The sequence below is a fragment of the Trachypithecus francoisi genome, unplaced genomic scaffold (genome assembly GCF_009764315.1).
Source record: "Trachypithecus francoisi isolate TF-2019V2 unplaced genomic scaffold, Tfra_2.0 Lachesis_group8, whole genome shotgun sequence".
Classification (NCBI taxonomy): domain Eukaryota; kingdom Metazoa; phylum Chordata; class Mammalia; order Primates; family Cercopithecidae; genus Trachypithecus; species Trachypithecus francoisi.
Window position 1 is genome coordinate 6,381,578 of NW_022681473.1, and position 18,735 is coordinate 6,400,312.

At 48.2% G+C, this 18,735-nt stretch overlaps 1 protein-coding gene across 4 annotated transcripts in view; it reads left to right on the forward strand.

Annotated features, from left to right (window-relative positions):
* Window positions 1-2,701: 2,701 nt before the first annotated feature.
* Window positions 2,702-18,735, forward strand: part of CHKA (choline kinase alpha) — a 76,329-nt gene continuing 60,295 nt past the window's right edge. For 2 of the 4 annotated variants that reach the window (XM_033206408.1, XM_033206407.1), the window contains exon 1: window positions 2,922-3,329. In XM_033206408.1, the coding sequence (XP_033062299.1) occupies window positions 2,992-3,329 (338 nt within the window). In that variant the 5' untranslated portion in view covers window positions 2,922-2,991. Of the gene's footprint in view, window positions 3,330-18,735 lie in introns of all 4 variants that reach the window. The other 2 variants (XM_033206409.1, XM_033206406.1) reach the window with 2 other exon arrangements.

Here is an 18,735-nt window from a genome sequence, read left to right on the forward strand (position 1 = left end):
CTGAGTCTGCTCTCAGAATTCAGCATCAATCCCAGAGCTTTTGGAGAATTTTTTTTATGTTATCCTAGAGGAAAAGATTTTGTAATTGGAACAACCACTCCTTAGGACCAGTGCCTGCCATAGCAAATTTCTTTCAAAGTCTTGTCTACTTGTGCACAGACATTGACATTTTGGTTATCAGAGTGTTTGAATTGTTTTTGTTTAAAATTATTTTTATTTTTTTAGACAGCCTCTGTTGCCCAGGCTGGAGAGCAGAGGTGTGATCATGGCTCACTGCAGCCTTGAATTCCTGGGTTCAAGGGATCCTCCCACCTCAGGCTCCTAAGTAGCCGGGACTACAGGCACATGCCACTATGCCTGGTCAATTACTTTATTTTTTGTAGAGACAGGGTCTCACTTCTTGCCCAAGCTGGTCTTGAACTCCTGGCCTCAAGCAAACCTCCCACCTTGGCCTCCCAAAGTGCTGGGATTACAGGCATTAAGCCACTGCATCCGGCCCAAATTCTTTTCTTAAACGACACTGTCTTCCCAACCTGTGAATTGCTACAAGTGTATGCATTATTTATCTCTGAAAACCAACCACTGGCAGAGGCAACGCCATGCAATGCACTGCATGCAACAAAATGGGTGCTTCTTACATCCTATGCATTTTGCATACATTCTGTCATTCAGTCCTGGGTGCTCGGGGTATTATAATTGGTTATCAGAGTGTTTGAATTATTTTTGTTTTATAGTTGAGGAAACTGAGGCTCAGCCCAAAGTCATAAGTTAATAACTGCTGAGCCAGGAGCTCACCGATTTGTTCATTCAGCAAATAGGGTCTCACTCTGTCACTCAGGCTGGAGTACAGTGGGTGCCTTGACCTCCCAGGCTCAAGTGATCCTCCTGGCTGAGTCTCCCAAGTAGTTGAACAAGTGTAAGTCACCATGTCCTGTTCATTTTTTTTTTTCATTTTTACTTTTTGAGACAGAGTCTTATGTTGGCCGGGTTGGTCTCAAACTCCTGGCCCAAGTGATCCTCCTGCCTTGGCCTCCCAAAGTGCTGGGATTACAGCCGTAAGCCACGGTGCCTGGCCTGGAGGCAACCTCTTCCTCCCACAGGAACTGTGATCCCATAACAATGTCTTAGGGTTTTCCTAACACAAGCCAGCAGATGCCAGAAAGAGTGACTTCAAATTATAGAGGAGGGCCACTCCTTACTTTAGTGTCCCTTCCTCCTGGCCAGATTTCTGGCATTCCTTTGAGATTACCAGACTGGTGCCAGGAGACAGTGGGACAAAGGGCTTGTCACCTGGACAGGCCATTGGCATGGCCCCACCTCCCTGTGAGCTGGTATTTTCAGAGAAAGTCTTTGGCTCCTTTATCCAAATGGCCTCCCCAGATTGAAACCCTTGGCTTCTCAGCCTTTCAAACATCCAGTGGGACTCCCACCTTGGCCGGCCTCCGTCCCAGGGGCCTTGGCCTCTCCTACCTCCCTGCAGGTCCACTTCCAGGCCTATTGCCACAGCAGCCTCACAAAAGTCCCTTTCATTTTTATCCCTAAATAAGACCATTTTGCGTGGAGCAAGTTCAACCAAGTACACACTCTAAAAGATTTTTGCTTCTGGTGGAAGACTATGAACTCCCTACATAGAAGCCATTTTCTGTGCATCAGGCACTGGATGTCCTAAGGCCCTGGCAGGCCAGGAAACCTCCTGTTTCAGCTCATGTCCCATAAAATGGGATCCGTAATTTTTATATTTATCGGCACCTCACTTCCAGGAAGGACGGGAGCAGTGAGGGACATGGGGCAGTGTATGGCAAACGGTAGCAGGGGCCCTTGTCCTCCTACCGCGGCAAAGGTGCGTTAGTCACTGTCACAAGGCTGTTTCCTGCGGGGAATGGGGAGGCAGGGGACAGCGTCCACAACGCCAGCAGCCCCGTGGCACGCACCTTTGGCCTGTGCTCTGGGCAGTTGTGGCGGCCCCGTGGCGGGGATGATGCCCCTCCCTCGCCGGTCCCTGAGCCTCCAGCCCTGAACTTCTAGGCCCGAGCATCCTCAGTACCACGGACAGGGAAACTGAGGCTGCTGGAGGCGTGCAGAGGGCTAGGTCCCGGTAGCCCGCGTGCAGCCCGGCCCAGCCTGGCCCACCGTGTGGCCTCGAGCCCGTCGCCTCCTCCCTCCTTCGGGCCTCGGTTTCTTAGTAATTCCTCGGGCTCCGCGTTGGACAGGGCGAGGACGCGCCTCTCACAGCGTTGGGAAATGTTACGAAATCACAGCCACTGAGCCCCAGGAGGAGGCTGCTCGCCCAAGGTCACGCGGAGAGGGCAGTTGTCTCCAGACACGTTTCCTGCCTGCCCCTGCCAGGCCCGGCCTCTGATGTCACGGGGCTTCCGAAGGGTCCAAGGAAACTTTCAGCTCCCAAAGCCAACCCCGAGATCCTCCGAGGCTCAGAAGCTTCCCCCGCTCGGCCCAGTCCGGCTCTGTCCTACCCCGGAGCCGCTCTCCCGGCGCCTCCCTTCTCTCTCCCCTTTTCCTGCGACCGGGGGCACCCCCTCCACGCCCCGCCCCCTCCGCCCAGGCCCTGCTCCGGAGGTCGCAGCGCCCCAGGTTGGGGGCGGCGCCGCAGCCAATGGGGAGGCGGCGTGGCGAGGGCGGTGGCGTTATGATGCGCCGGGCCGGCGGACGGCGGCCAATCAGTGGCGAGCGCGAGGGCGGGCTGTGACGCTGCCGGCGCTCCTCGTGCGGCGGCGGCAGAGGAGCGAGAGCAGCGGGCAGCAGCACATCGCCGCGCAACAGTCGCCACAGTCGCCACAGCCGCCACAGCCGCCGCCCCGCGCGCCCAACTGCCGCGGCACGCCGCCCCCCACCTCTCTCCTGGCCGGCCTGCCCGCCCGTCAGAGAGCGGCGAGCGGCCTCCCGCCCGGCCCCCTGAGGCGGGCGCCCGGCCGGACCCTGAGCCTCGTCCTCTCGCGCTGCGGCCGCCCGCGCCTCCTCGGCCGCCTGTCGGGCATGAAAACCAAGTTCTGCACCGGGGGCGAGGCGGAGCCCTCGCCGCTCGGGCTGCTGTTGAGCTGCGGCAGCGGCAGCGCGGCCCCGGCGCCCGGCGTGGGGCAGCAGCGCGACGCTGCCAGCGACCTCGAGTCCAAGCAGCTGGGGGGCCAACAACCGCCACTCGCGCTGCCCCCCGCGCCGCCGCTGCCGCTGCCCCAGCCCCCGCCGCCGCAGCCGCCGGCAGACGAGCAGCCCGAGCCCCGGACGCGGCGCAGGGCCTATCTGTGGTGCAAGGAGTTCCTGCCCGGCGCCTGGCGGGGCCTCCGCGAGGACGAGTTCCACATCAGTGTCATCAGGTCGGTGGCGCCGGGGCTGGGGGCCGCGGGCCAGTCAGGTGACGCGGGGCGGGGTCCGGGCGGGGGGCGTGGGCCGGGGCCGGGGCCGGGGACCGCAGCTGGCGAAAGCCCTCCTTTTCCCAGCCCTCGCGAAATTCAAGGGGAGCGGGTCCGCGGCCGCCGCAGGCCGTCCACAGGCAGCCTTTTGTAAAAACGTCGGTTTCATGAGAAAACGGGTCTACTCTGGGAGAACAATACCGTTCCATCACGAAGTGCGTTTAAGACAGGTCTAGAAAGTCTTTGCGGTTTAGGGCCTTGAATGAAGATGTGGCTGGCTTTAAAAACGCAAATCACTTTTTAACTTTTTTCTGCTAGTTTCTCGAGTTCGCGATTTGATGTCTTTTCCCCTCTCCAAGAGTCGTTTGTTAGTGGAGGAGTAGCATTTTCTCATCGCCTGAGGGACTGTTGAGACATCACTATAGCTGTGTTACTAGACAAAGGTGGGAGGCGTGGCTCCTAAAATAAGATTAAGGTAGAAATATTTTTTCCTTTTGTTTTTCTTTTTGAGAAGGAGTTTCGCTCTTGGTCCCCAGGCTGGAGTGCAGTGGCGCAATCTCGGCTCACTGCAACCACGGCCTCCCGGGTTCAAGCGATTCTCCTGCCTCAGCCTCCCTAGTCGCTGGGATTACAGACACCCGCCACCACGCCCGGCTAATTTTGTATTTTTAGTAGAGACAAGGTTTCTCATATTGGTCTGACTGGTCTCAAACTCCGGGCCCCAGGTAATCCACCCGCTTCGGCCTCTCAAAGTGGGATTACAGGCGTGAGGCACCGCGCTCGGCCATTTTTTCCTTTTTTTAAACTTGAAAATATTTAATCTTAAATTTGAATTACAGAAGTACGCGTGTAGGTATTCAGACTTAACAGAATTCTGACCTTCTTTCACCAGTCTGCTCCCAAGAGATAACCATTCATCGTAGTGTGTGCATCCTTCTATTTAGGCCTTTAACAATGTGTTCCTGGGCCGGGCACGGTGGCTCACGCCTGTAATCCCAGCACTTTGGGAGGCCGAGGCGGGCGGATCACGAGGTCAGGAGATCGAGACCATCCTGTCTAACACGGTGAAAACCCGTCTCTACTAAAAATACAAAAAATGAGCCGGGGTGGTGGCGGGCGCCTGTAGTCCCAGCTACTCGGGAGGCTGAGGCAGGAGAATGGCCTGAACCGGGGAGGCAGAGCTTGCAGTGATCTGAGATCGCACCACTGCACTCCAGCCTGGGCAACAGAGACTCCATCTCAAAAAAAAAAAAAATTGTGTTCCCGGCCAGGCGCGGTGGCTCACGCCTGTAATCCTCTTTGGGAGGCTGAGGCAGGAGGATCACTTGAGGCCAGGGGTTTGAGACCAGCCTGGCTACCATAGTGAAACCCTATCTCTAGTAAAAATACAAAAATTAGCCAGGCATGGTGGTGCACGCCTGTAGTCCCAGCTGCTTGGGAGGCTGAGGCAGGAGAATCGCTTGAACTCGGGAGGTGGAGGTTGCAGTGAGCCGAGATCATGCCACTGCACTCCAGCCTGGGTGACAGAGTAAGACTCTGTCTCAGAAAAAAAAATGTGTTCCCTCATTTTTTGCCAATTTTCTTTTAATTGGCTGACCAGGTTGTGTGCAGTATCTAGAAATTTGCTGGCTGGCTGCCACCAGTAATCCCCAATCCAGTTTTGGTTATTTGATTCCTTTTCTGTGCCCACTGTCTTTCACCAGAGCCACTAATGCAGCAAAATTAACTCTTTGAGCTTCACTTCCTCTTTGTGTTTCAGCCCCTCTGACTGCTTATGACCTAAGAGTGAGAGTTAAAAGGCAGTTGGTAAGGAAGCAGAGAAAAGAAAACCAAAGCTGTTTAGATAATCCCTGAATTGCTTAATGGCACTTAAAAAAATTCAGCTCTCTTTAAGGTTTACTTTAATCCACTTTTAGTTAGTCCTGAAAATTCTCAACTAGAAGGGCGATCATTCTAGACCATGTACTCACCAGTCTGTGAAGTGAAAAACCTGGAGGAGAAGTGACTTGCCTGAGGTCAGTGGGTGTTTACTGCCTTCAAAGCCTGAACTGCCAGGTCTCTGGTGTCCCCCTCTCCTGCACCAGTGATCTAGCCTGCGGCCTGTGAAAATGTTTGGACACCCTAGATCCAGCCTTAAGACATTTTCATGGCTTTCTCCAGGGAAAGTCACTCAGCAGTTAAGCTTTTGCATTTTGCTCAAACCATTTATTAGGAAAGCATTGAGGATGTCTTGTTTCTTTTCTCCAGGAGTTAGCAGTTTTGGAAAACAAAGCTTTCCTTTTGGATTGGATGACCTTTTTACATAATGTTGCAAGAGTACACTGTCTCAGTCCTGTCTGTTTGCTGGAAGAGAATGTAGTTATGGAATAAGTTTAATAAGGAGAAACAAAGGTGATTTAGGACGTGGGAAAGTGGGTGATGTCTAGCTTTAAAAAAAGACAAGGGCATTTGGAGGTGGGGAGAAGGAGAGGAATTCTCCTAAGTGAAATTCAGTGATTCTCCATAGGCAGTTGCAGTTATTATGGCTCCAGCTATCAGATTTTACTGACATTTCCCAATCTGATTCTGGTTTTTGGGTTTTTTTTGGAGACAGGGTTTCACTCTTTTGCACAAGCTGGAGTGCAGTGGTGTGATCATGGCTCACTGCAGCCTCGACTTCCCAGGCTCTGGTGATCCTCCCACCTCAGCCTCCCAAGTAGCTGGGACTACAGACACGCACCACCATTACTTGCTAATTTTTGTATTTTTGTAGAGTTGGGGTTTCGCCATATTACCCAGGCTAGTCTTGAACTCCTGAGCTCCTGCTTCAGCCTCCCAAAGTGCCAGGATTATAGACGTGAGACACCACACCTGGCCCTAATCTGTTTCTGGAGCTCCCTGTTCCACTGAGTGCCAGTGCATCTGCAGGAGTTTATCAGACTTCACCACCTCAACTCAGTGCATTCAACCTATTCCAAATTTAACCCTTTGGCTCCTCCCCACCCAGGAATGTGCTTCTGCTTTCTCTCTGCGTTTGTAACAGCAGCCTGGCCAGAGCCCCAGGATCATTTCTAACTCTGCATTCCCCCAGAAATCCCTCCTCTGCATGCAGTGGTAACTCAAACCTCATGAGCTACTTTTGTATCCCCACCTTCTGTCTGCTCCCTTTGCTGTCCTTGCTTAGACACTATAACAGGAGGCATTTTAGGATCTTCTTGCATTTTGTGTGTTCCTCGTAATCCATTCTATATCGTGTTGCTATGGATTTCTCAAATACTGGAAAATAAAATCCAAACTTGTTTGCATGGTCTAAATTTGAGCCCTGGCTTACCTTTTTATTTTTTATTTTTAAATTTATTTTTCGAGACGGAGTCTTGCTCTGTCACCTAGGCTGTTACGATCTCGGCTCGCTGCAACCTCCGCCTTCTGGGTTCAAGCAATTCTCGTGCCTCAGCCTCCCGAGTAGCTGGGATTACAGATGCACCACCACATCCGGCTAATTTTTGTATTTTGGGTAGAGATGGGGTTTCACTGTATTGGCCAGGCTGGTCTTGAACTCCTGACCTCAGGTGTTCCACCCTCCTCGACCTCCCAAAGTGCTGGGATTACAGGTGTGAGCCACCGCACCCTGCCTGACCTAACTTTTTAGACTGGTTCTAACACGGTGAAACCCCGTCTCTACTAAAAAATACAAAAAACTAGCCGGGCGAGGTGGCGGGCGCCTGTAGTCCCAGCTACTCGGGAGGCTGAGGCAGGAGAATGGCGTAAACCCGGGAGGCGGAGCTTGCAGTGAGCTGAGATCCGGCCACTGTACTCCAGCCTGGGCGACAGAGCGAGACTCCGTCTCAAAAAAAAAAAAAAAAAAAAAAAAATCACTCCTTCTCCCGAACCACAGCAACTAACATTGAGCTAGTTACACTGGAGCCTTCATTTTCTGAATGAGCTTTGTGTTTTCAGTTACCAGGCCTTTCTTTGCCCCTACCCTCTGCTTGGCAGCCTTTCCCGTGGTGTCTGCTTTTAAAATTCCTCTTTCAAGGCTTAACTCAGAGAGAACCAGACATAATGAATTTCTTTCCCCTCTGTGTCTCCTCCTTAGCACTTTGTACATGCAGGCCTTGTTATCACAACCCTTAACACGTTTGTGTGTTTATTCATTCCATTCTCTTGTTAGATTGAATTCCTAGAGGGCATTTCATGTTCATCTTTGTATCTCCAGCACTAGAATAGTGCCTGGCACACCAGCACTGGATAAGTGTAGAAACTGTCATTTTTAGCTTAAATTGGCGTCTTTGCTGTGTGATGAACGGAGGTCCTTGTCTGAGTCTCTCCAACTATGAGTGGTATAGGGAAAAATAAAAATTGTCCTAACATGAGAACTGTTGTTAATGAACTGACCACTTAGAAAATTTGTTCATTTCCAGGCATCACAGCTTAATATTAACTCTGTCCCTGCCTGTCAAGTCAATAGTATGTTATTATTTTTTCTTTCTTTCTTTTTTTTTTAAGACAGTCTTGCTCACTAGCCTAGGCTGGATGGAATGTAGTGGTGTGATCTTGACTCACTGCAACTTTTGCCTCCTGGGTTCAAGTGATTCTCATGCCTCAGCCTCCTGAGTCTCGCCCTATTGCCCAGGCTGGAGCACAATGGCGCGATCTCAGCTCACTGCAACCTCTGCCTCCCAGGTTCAAGCGATTCTCCTACCTCAGCCTCCCGAGTAGCTGGGATTACAGGCGTGTGCCCTGTCTGGCTAATTTTTTTTTTTTAATCTTTAGTAGAGACAAGGTTTCACCATGTTGGCCAGGCTGGTCTTGAACTCCTGACCTCATGGTCCACCTGCTTCAGCCTCCCAAAGTGCTGAGATTACAAGCGTGAGCCACCATGCCTGGCTACCTGGCTAATTTTTGTATTTTTTGGTAGACGTGGGATTTGACCATGTTGCCCAGGCTGGTGTAGAACTCCTGGGCTCAGGTGATCCTCCTGCCTCCTCCCAAAGCCCTGGGATTACAGGCGTAAGCCACTGTGCCCAGCTTAGAGTTTGTTATTTTCGTTGCTGATAAGGTCACAGCAGTTGTGAAATGAGGTTTAAAGTCTTGTGTGGGATACAAGATTTCATGAAGTTCAATGAATGAAATGTTGGAGAACTGTCAAAGTTTCACACACCTTTTGACATTACGTTCCACAGACCCACTAATGGTGAAAAGAAAACCATTGATAAGGATGATACCTTGGACCCTGCAAAATAGAATCATATCAAAAGATGGAGAGAGTCCCACGAAAAGACTGGCCAAGTCCTCAGATATTGTTGTAAAATTATGCAGTAAAACTCACATAGGAAGTTAATTGTGTCTTACGGTGCCATCATAATTTTTTTGGAAAAATTGTGTCCAGACTCCCTACTTTTCATTTTAAATGTTTGCTTTTCTTTTTTTTTTTTTTGAAACGGAGTCTCGCTCTGTCGCCCAGGCTGGAGTGCAGTGGCCGGATCTCAGCTCACTACAAGCTCCGCCTCCCGGGTTTATGCCATTCTCCTGCCTCAGCCTCCCGAGTAGCTGGGACTACAGGCGCCCGCCACCTCGCCCGGCTCGTTTTTTGTATTTTTTTAGTAGAGATGGGGTTTCACCGTGTTAGCCAGGATGGTCTCGATCTCCTGACCTCGTGATCCGCCCGCCTCGGCCTCCCAAAGTGCTGGGATTACAGGCTTGAGCCACCGCGCCCAGCCTTGTTTTTCAATTTAAACATAAATATGTAGTTGTACTTGTAATCTAAACTATGTTACATTTAAGAACAGAAATAATTTTCAGTTTCATTTTTCAAGATATAATTTTATTTACACTTGTTTTTACTGGAAAGTTTTGTTCCTTGAGTGGCTGGCTTGCTGACTTTCTTTTTCTTTCTTCCTTTTTAAACTAATACACTTTATTTTTTAGAGCAGTTTGTATTTGTTTAGAAATGCGGGGTTTCACTGTGTTACCCAGGCTGGTCTTGAACTCCTGGGCTCAAGCAGTCCCCCCTGCCTCAGCCACCTGAGTAGGTGGGATTACAAGTGTGTGCCACTGTGCCCAGTTTTAGAGCAGTTTTAGGTTCACAGCAAAATTGAGCAGAAAGTACAGAGAGTTCCCATATAACCCCCTGTCTGCACACAGGCACTGCCTTCCCCTTTCTCAGCTTCCCCCACCAGAATGGTACATTTGTTAAAACTAAGGAACCTACATTGACATATTAGCACTCAGAGTCCATAACACACTACATCCTATTCTTGCTGTTGTACATTCTGTGGTTTTTGCCCACCGTATAATGACTTGTATCCACCATTTTACTGATGCTGCTTTACATGATGAGGTTACTTCAACAGGGTTATGCCCTGATAAACCATCATAAATTGAAATGCATTTAATACATCCAATCTACTGAACAGCATATCGTAGCCTAGCCTACCTTTAATTTGCCAGAACACTTAACACATTAGCTTACAGTTGGGCAAAATAATCTAACAGAAAGTCTGTTTTTATAATAAAGTGTTAAATATCTCATGTAACTTATTGATTATTGTACTGAAAACGAAAAATAAAATGGTTGTATGTATACCTGAAGTACGGTTTCTTCCAAATACATATCACCTTGGCACCATTGTATAGTCAAAAAATCATAAGTTGAGCCATCATAAGTTGGAGACCATCTGTACTATCATACAGAATAGTTTCACTGCCCTAGAAATCCTCTACTTAATGTCTGTTTAACCCTCTTTCCCTCCTAACCCCAGCCAATCACTGATTCTTTTACAGTCTCCATAGTTTTGCCTTTTCCAGAATGTCATAGAATTGGAATCATACAGTATGTAGTCTTTTCAGTTTGGCTTTTTTCACTTGATAATATGCATTGAGTTTCCCAGTATCTTGTCTTGTCTTTTCTTCTTCTTCTTTTTCTTTTTTCTTTTTTTTTTTTTTGAGACCGAGTCCTCCTCTGTTGTCCAGGCTGGAGTGCAATGGTGCGATCTTGGCTCACTGCAACCTCCGCCTCCTGGGTTCAAGCAGTTATTGTGCCTCAGCCTCCCGAGTAGCTGGGATTACAGGCATGTGCCACCCCGCCTGGCTGATTTTTTTGTATTTTTAGTAGAGATGGGTTTTCACCATATTGGCCAGGTTGGTCTTGAACTCCTGACCTTGTCATCTGCCCACCTTGGCCTCCCAAAATGTTGGGATTACAGAGCCACCGCGCGCAGCCTCCCTGTGTCTTTTCATGGCTTGATAACTAACTTCTTTTTAATACTGGGTAGTAGTCTGTCATCTGGATATACCATAGTTTATCCATTCACCTACTGAAGGACATCCGGGTTACTTCAAGGTTCTGTGTCGCCCAGGCTGGAGTGCAGTGGCGCGATCTCGGCTCACTGCAAGCTCCGCCTCCCGGGTTCCCGCCATTCTCCCGCCTCAGCCTCCGAGTAGCTGGGACTACAGGCGCCCGTCACGGTGCCCGGCTAGTTTTTTGTATTTTTAGTACAGACGGTGTTTCACCGTGTTAACCAGGAGGGTCTCGATCTCCTGACCTCGTGATCCACCTGCCTCGGCTCCCAAAGTGCTGGGATTACAGGCTTGAGCCACCGCGCCCGGCCCATGTGTAGGTTTTCAATTCATTTGGGTAAATACCGAGGAGCATGATTGCTGGTCATATGGTGAGAGTTACCTTTAGTTTTGTAACGAACTGCCAAACTGTCTTCCAGAGTGGCTGTAACATTTTGCATTCCTATCAGCAGTGAATGAGATTTCCTGTTATTCCATGTCCTCACTAGCATTTGGTGGTGTCAGCATTCTGGAGTTTGGTCATTCTGGTAGGCGTATAATGGTCTCTTATTTTCTTTTTCTTTTTTTTTTTTTTGAGATGGAGTTTCACTCTTGTTGCCCAGGCTGGAGTGCAATGGTGCGATCTTGGCTTGCTGCAACCTCCACTTCCCAGGTTCAAGTGATTCTCCTGTCTCAGCCTCCTAAGTAGCTGAAATTACAGGCACCTGCCACTACGCCTGGCTAATTTTTGGTATTTTTAGTAGAGATGGGGTTTCACCATGTTGGCCAGGCTGGTCTTGAACTCCTGACCTCAGGTGATCCACCCGCCTCAGCCTACCAAAGTCCTGGCATTACAGACATGAGCCACCGTGCCCGGCTCTTTTTTGTTTTTGTTTTGAGATAGAGTCTTGCTCTATTGCCCAGGTTGGAGTGCAGTGGTGTGATCTCAGCTTACTGCAACCTCCGCCTCCCGAGTTCAAGCGATTCTCTACCTCAGCCTTCTGAATAGCTGGCATTGTAGGCGCCTGCCACCACACCTGACTAATTTTTTGTATTTTTAGTAGAGATGAGTTTTCACTGTGTTGGCCAGGCTGGTCTCAAACTCCTGACCCAGGTGATCCACCCACCTCAGCCTCCCAAAGTGCTGGGATTACAGGGATGAACCACCGCGCCTGGTCAGGTATCTCATTTTAATTTTCAACTTTCTTTTTTTTTCTTTTTTTTTTTTGAGATGGAGTCTTGCTCCGTCACCCAGGCTGGAGTACAGTGGTGTGATCTCCGCTCACTGCAAGCTCTGCCTCCCAGGTTCACGCCATTCTCCTGCCTCAGCCTCCCCAGCAGCTGGGACAACAGGTGGACGCCACCATACCCAGCTAATTTTTTTGTATTTTTAGTAGAGACGGGGTTTCACTGTGTTACCCAGGATGGTCTTGATCTCCTGACCTCGTGATCCGCCCACCTCCACCTCCCAAAGTGCTGGGATTACAGGCGTGAGCCACGGCCCCTGGCTGCAACTTTCTAATGACATATGATGAAAATCTTTTCAAATGCTTATTTGCTATCTGTATATCTTCTTTGATGAGATGTCAGTTTGTGTCTTTTTCCTTTTCCTTTTTATTTTTTTAAGAAACTGGGTCTGGCCGGGCGTGGTGGCTCACGCCTGTAATCCCAGCACTTTGGGAGGCCGAGGCGGGCGGATCACGAGGTCAGGAGATCAAGACCATCCTGGCCAACATGGTGAAACCCCGTCTCTACTAAAAATACAAAAAATTAGCCGGGCGAGGTGGCAGGCGCCTGTAGTCCCAGCTACTTGGGAGGCTGAGGCAGGAGAATGGCGTGAACCCAGGAGGCGGAGCTTGCAATGAGCCGAGATCGCGCCACTGCACTCCAGCCTGGGCAACAGAGTGAGACCCCGTCTCAAAAAAAAAAAAAAGAAAGTGGGTCTTGCTACATTGCTCAGGCTTGAGTGTAGTGGGTATTCATAGATGGGATCCTCCTGCCTCAGCCTCCCAAGTATCTGGGACTATAGGGGCATGCCACAGAACCTGTTGCCCATTTTAAAATTTTAATTTAGTTGTTTTTTTTTCCTGTCACACCTTTTTTTTTTTTTTTTTTTTTTGAGATGAAGTCTCGCTGTGTCACCCAGGCTGGAGTGCAGTGACATGATCTTGGCTCATTGCAAGCTCTGCTTCCCAGGTTCACACCATTGCCCTGCCTCAGTCTCCTGAGTAGCTGGGACTACAGGCGCCTGCCACCACACCTGGCTAATGTTTTGTAAGTTTAGTAGAGACAGGGTTTCACCGTGTTAGCCAGGATGGTCTTGATCTCCTGGCCTCGTAATCCTCCCGCCTCAGCCTCCCAAAGTGCTGGGATTAGAGGTGTGAACCACCGTGCCAGGCCCCTGCCACACCTTCTTGAGTGGGAAGGAATGTTTTCCTTTTCTTGAGTTTCAAGAGTTCTTTATATATTTTTGTTAACAGTCCTTTATCAGATGTGTCTTTTGCAAATATTTTTACCTTGTGACTTTTCATTCTCTTGACAGTATTTTTTGCAAAGCAGTTTTTAATTTTAGTGAAGTGTGGCCTATCAATTATTATTTCATGGATCGTGCTTTTGATGCTGTATCTAAAAGTAATCTGACTGCGCAGTGGCTCATGCCTATAATTCCAGCACTTTGGGAGGCCAAGATGGGTGGATCACCTGAGGTCAGGAGTTCGAGAGCAGCCTGGCCCATAGTGAAACTCTGTCTCTACTAGAAATACAAAAAAATTAGTCCGGTGTAGTGGTGGACACTTGTAATGCCAGCTACTTGGGAGGCTGAGGCAGGAAGAATTGCTTGAACCCAGGAGGCAGAGGTTGCAGTGAGCCGGGATTGCGGCACTGCACTCCAGCCTGAGCGACAAGAGTGAGACTCCGTCTCAAAAAAAGTAAATAAATAAATAAATAAAAGCAATCACCATACCTAAGGTCATCTAGATTTTCTTCTATGTTATCATCTAGAAGTTACCTAATTTTGCATTTTATATTTAGGTTTATGATCCATTTTGATTTAATTTTTGTGAAGTATAATGTCTGTCTAGATTTTTTTTTTTTTTTTTTTGAGACGGAGTCTCGCTCTGTCGCCTAGGCTGGAGTGCAGTGGCCGGATCTCAGCTCACTGCAAGCTCCGCCTCCCGGGTTTACGCCATTCTCCTGCCTCAGCCTCCCGAGTAGCTGGGACTACAGGCGCCCGCCACCTCGCCCGGCTAGTTTTTTGTATTTTTTAGTAGAGACGGGGTTTCACCTTATTAGCCAGGATGGTCTCGATCTCCTGACCTCGTGATCCGCCCGTCTTGGCCTCCCAAAGTGCTGGGATTACAGGCTTGAGCCACCGTGCCCGGCCCCTAGATTTTTTTTTGCATGTGGAAGTCCAGTTGTTTCAGGACCATTTGTTGAAACAACAAATGCTTTGTTGTAAAAGACATTTGTTACGTTGTATTGCCTTTGCTCCTTTGTCAAAGATCTGTTGACTATGTGAATGTATTTCTGTGCTCTCTAGCCTGTTCCATTGATCCATTTGTCCTTTCTTTTGCCAATACCACACTGTTTGAATTAATGTAGCTTTTTTAGTTTTATTTTTTGAGATAGTGTCTTGGCTGGAGTACAGTGGCATGATCTCGGCTCACTGCAACCTCTGTCTCCCGGGTTCATGTGATTCTCATGCCTCAGCCTCCTGAGTAACTGGGATTACAGGTGTGTGCCACCACACCTGGCTCATTTTGTATTTTTTTTTTTTTTCTTGAGATGGAGTTTTACTTTTGTTGCCCAGGCTGGAGTGCAATGGCACGATCTGGGCTCTCTGCAACCTCTGCCTCCCAGGTTCAAGCAATGCTCCTGCCTCTACTTCCCTAGTAGCTGGGATTACAGGTGCCTACCACCAAGCCCAGCTAATTTTTTGTATTCTTGGTAGAGACAGGGTTTCATCCTGTTGGCCAGGCTGGTCTCGAACTCCTGACCTCAGGTAATCTGCCCACCTTGGCCTCCCAAAGTGCTGGAATTACAGGCGTGAGCCACTGCACCTGGCATAATTAATGTAGCTTTATGATGATTCTTGAAGTTGAGTAGTGTCAGTCCTCTGAATTTATTCTTCATTGGCTATTCTAGGTCTTTTGCCTCTCCTTGTAAACTTTCTTATTATTATCATTTTTTTTTTGAGATGAAGTCTCATTCTGTTACCCAGGCTGGAATGCAGTGGTGCGATCCCAGCCAACTGCAACCTCTGCCTCCTGGATTCAAATGATTCTCCTGCCTCAGCCTCCCGAGTAGCTCGGATTGTAGATGCACGCCACCACACCCAGCTAATTTTTTATTTTTAGTAGAGACAGGATTTCACCATGTTCGCCAGACTGGTCTTGGAACTCCTGACCTTAAGTGATCTGCCCACCTTGGCCTCCCAAATTGCTGGGGTTACAGGCATGAGCCACTGTGCCTGGCTTCCCTATACATTTTAGAATCAATTCATTGGTATTCACAAAATAACTTGCTGAGGTTTTCATTGGGATTACATTAAATCTACAGATCAAGTTGGGAAGAACCAAAGTCTTGATAACATTGAGTCTTCCTACCTATGAACATGGAATATCTCTCCCTTTGTTTAATTCTTCTTTGATATCTTTCATCAGAGTTTTATAGTTTTCCTCAAGTAGAACTTATACACATTTTGTTAGATTTATATATATCATTTTTGGGGGTGCTCATATAAATGGTAATGTGCTTTTAATTTAAAATTTCACTTGTTTGTCACTGGTATATAGGAAACTGGTTGACTTTTATGTATTAACCTTGTATTTTGCAGTCCTGCTATATAATCTCTTATTCCAGCAATGTGTTTGTCATTTCTTTCTGATTTTCTACATAGACAATCATATCATCTACACAGTTTTCTTTCTCTCTTCCTAATCTGTATACTTTTAATTTCCTTTTCTTATTAGTTAGGACTTTGTATGATGTTGAAAAAAGTGGTGAGAGAGAACATTGTTACCTTGTTCCTGTTCTTCGTGGAAAAGCTGTGACTTTCTCATCAAGTATGATGGAAGCTATAGGTTTTTTATAGATGTTCTTTATCAAGTTGAGGAAGTTCCTCTCTATTCTTCATTTTCTGAGAATTTATTATTTACCATGAATGGGTGTTGGATTTTGTCAGATAATTTTTCTCCATCTATTGATATGATCATGTGATTTTTCTTCTTTAGCCTGTTGAGGTGGTAGATTATATTAATTGATTTTATTTTTTTATTTTGAGACAGAGTCTCACTCTGTCACCCACGCTGCAGTGCAGTGGTGTGACCTCGGCTCACTGCATCCTCCACTCCCTGGGTTCAAGCAATTCTTGTGCCTCAGCCACCTGAGTAGCTGGGATTACAGGTGTGCACCACCACATTCAGCTAATTTTTGCATTTTTAGTAGAGATGGGGTCTTACCATGTTGGCCAGGCTGGTCTCGAACTCCTGACCTCAAGTGGTCCACCTGCCTTGGCCCCCCACAAGTGCTGGGACTACAGGCACGAGCCACCACATCCAACCTACTGTTGATTTTTGAATGTTTAACCTATAGTCCTATGGTGAGGTCTCAGTCTTTTGGTGAGCCTGTGCACCTAGACTGTGAACTTTACCCATTTTTCTTAGTTCTTCTCCCCACTTAGGTGGGACAGAATGGCCAGAGGGGGCTGGAATTGTGTATTTCCCTTCTCCCAGGAAGTTTAGGCTCTGAGAAGATCCCAACAGGTTAGGTGCTGGCAAGATAATTTCTCCTGAGGGCAGACCTTGTTAAGAACAGAATGTTCTGGTGTGTTTAAAAAAAAAAAAAAGAAAGAAAAGAAAAAAAAAGATTTCTTTGCCCCTCCCTCTGCTGGAAGCATGAAGGGATTTCCCCCCCTCCTCAGTTTTCACTGTAAGGAACTGGTAGAGCTCCTGGAGGTAAAACTCATCAAACGATGGGGCTCCCCAGTAATTGGGTCTCCTGGAGTTTTAAACTCTCACAGTTGTCCACACTGAGCCTCCAGCAATTTGTTAGTTATAGTTAAGGTTTTCCTACCCTAGCGCTGATTTGGTAGAGGATTTTGCTCCAGTAAGCTGTGATTCTCTGTATCTGCCTTTCTGTCTGTCCAATTTGGGAGGCAGCGGTTTCGTTCTTAACCTCCTTTGTTTCTTTTTTTTTCTTTTTTTTTTTTGAGACAGAGTCTCGCTGTCTCCCAGGCTGGAGTGGCATGATTTCGGCTCACTGCAAGCTCCGCCTCCTGGTTCATGCCATTCTCCTGCCTCAGCCTCCAGAGTAGCTGGGACTACAGGCGCCCACCACCATGCCCGGCTAATTTTTTTTGTATTTTTAGTAGAGACAGGGTTTCACCGTGTTAGCCAGGATGGTCTCAATCTCCTGACGTCGTGATCCGCCTGCCTCGGCCTCCCAAAGTGCTGGGATTACAAGCGTGAGCCACCACGCCCAGTCACCTCATTTCTTTTTTGTTTGTTTGTTTGTTTTTTTTTTTGAGACGGAGTCTTGCTCTGCCGCCCAGGCTGGAGTGCTGTGGCCAGATCTCAGCTCACTGCAAGCTCCGCCTCCCGGGTTCACGCCATTCTCCTGCCTCAGCCTCCCGAGTAGCTGGGACTACAGGCGCCCGCCACCTCGCCCGGCTAATTTTTTTTGTGTTTTTTAGTAGAGACGGGGTTTCACCATGTTAGCCAGGATGGTCTCGATCTCCTGACCTCGTGATCCGCCCGTCTCGGCCTCCCAAAGTGCTGGGATTACAGGCTTGAGCCACCGCGCCCGGCCACCTCATTTCTTTAAGAGTTGTTTTTTCAGTTCATTCAGCTTTTTGCATGTTGTTAGGATCAGGTGGCGACTTCTAAGCTTCTTACATACTGGGCTAGAAACAGAAGGTTGAGTGGTATTTCTTTTCTTTCTTACTTTCTTTTTTTTTTTTTTTCTTGAGACAGGATCTTGCTCTGTTGCCCAGGCTCCAGTGCATTTGTGGGATCATAGCTCACTGCAGTCTGGCATTCCTGGGCTCAAGCGATCATCCCACCTCACCGTCCTCATTAGCTGGGACTATAGGCATGTGCCATTGCGCCCAGCTAGGAGTAGAATTTAAATAATAATAATAAAAGCACTTGTTCTGTTATCTATCATATATTGCTTTCAGTGATGCCCATGTTCTCCTGCCTGTTTTCCCCTCCAGTGGAGCCCCGTCAGCCTGTCTAGTATCCTTCCGGGATCTCTCCATTCTCTGTCAGTGGCAGGGAATCTCCTCGTTCTGCTGCCTGGTGGGGCATAGCCCTTATCTTTAGTTTTCCACAGTGAGATCGTAATTTCCTTGTCTTTCATAATGTATTTACACATCTTAATGTGCCTAGTACTCTTTTTGTCCAGTATTGACTGGGAGTCAGCGTGAGCTAGAAGGGATGCAAGCACTTTATGAGAAAGTGGGAGGGGATACTTCTGACCATGCCTTGTGGAAGGACTTCCTAGGTGGGAAGGGTAGGCAGAGGCATACTGTGTTCCAAAGACTGTGCTAAGGACAGTGGTGGCTTGAAATTTATATTTTAGAAACACTTTCTAAGGTGGCTTGGGGGATAGCATAGAGGAGAGCGGGGATCAAGAAGCTGGGAGACCAGAGAGGAGGCTGCTGCAGTGGGCGTTGGGGGAGGATGTACATTTGGGCAGGAGCAATAGCAATGGAAAGGGTGAGAGGATTTGGGAGATATGGAGAGGACCAGGCCATTGGAAACGAGGAAGGTTTTAAGCCTGGGTGAGTGGGAAAAAGGTACTACTGTTAACTGAAATAGGCAAATCAGGAGGAAGAAATTATTTTGAATAGAGGAAGGAAAAGATTGTAAGTTGGGAATCCAGCTAGAGAACAAAGTGGTGTTCAAATTTTGGGGAAGGGAAAATAGGTAAAAACTGCAGAAAGAATCATGAAAAAAGTAGAGGAATAGTGGGGTGATTTTGTCCCCCCACCTCACCATTTGGGAATGTTTGAACATTTTTTTTTTTTTTTGAGACAGAGTCTCACTCTGTTGCCCAGGCTGGAGTGCAGTGGCTCGATCTTGGCTCACTGAAACCACTGCTGCTCAGGTTC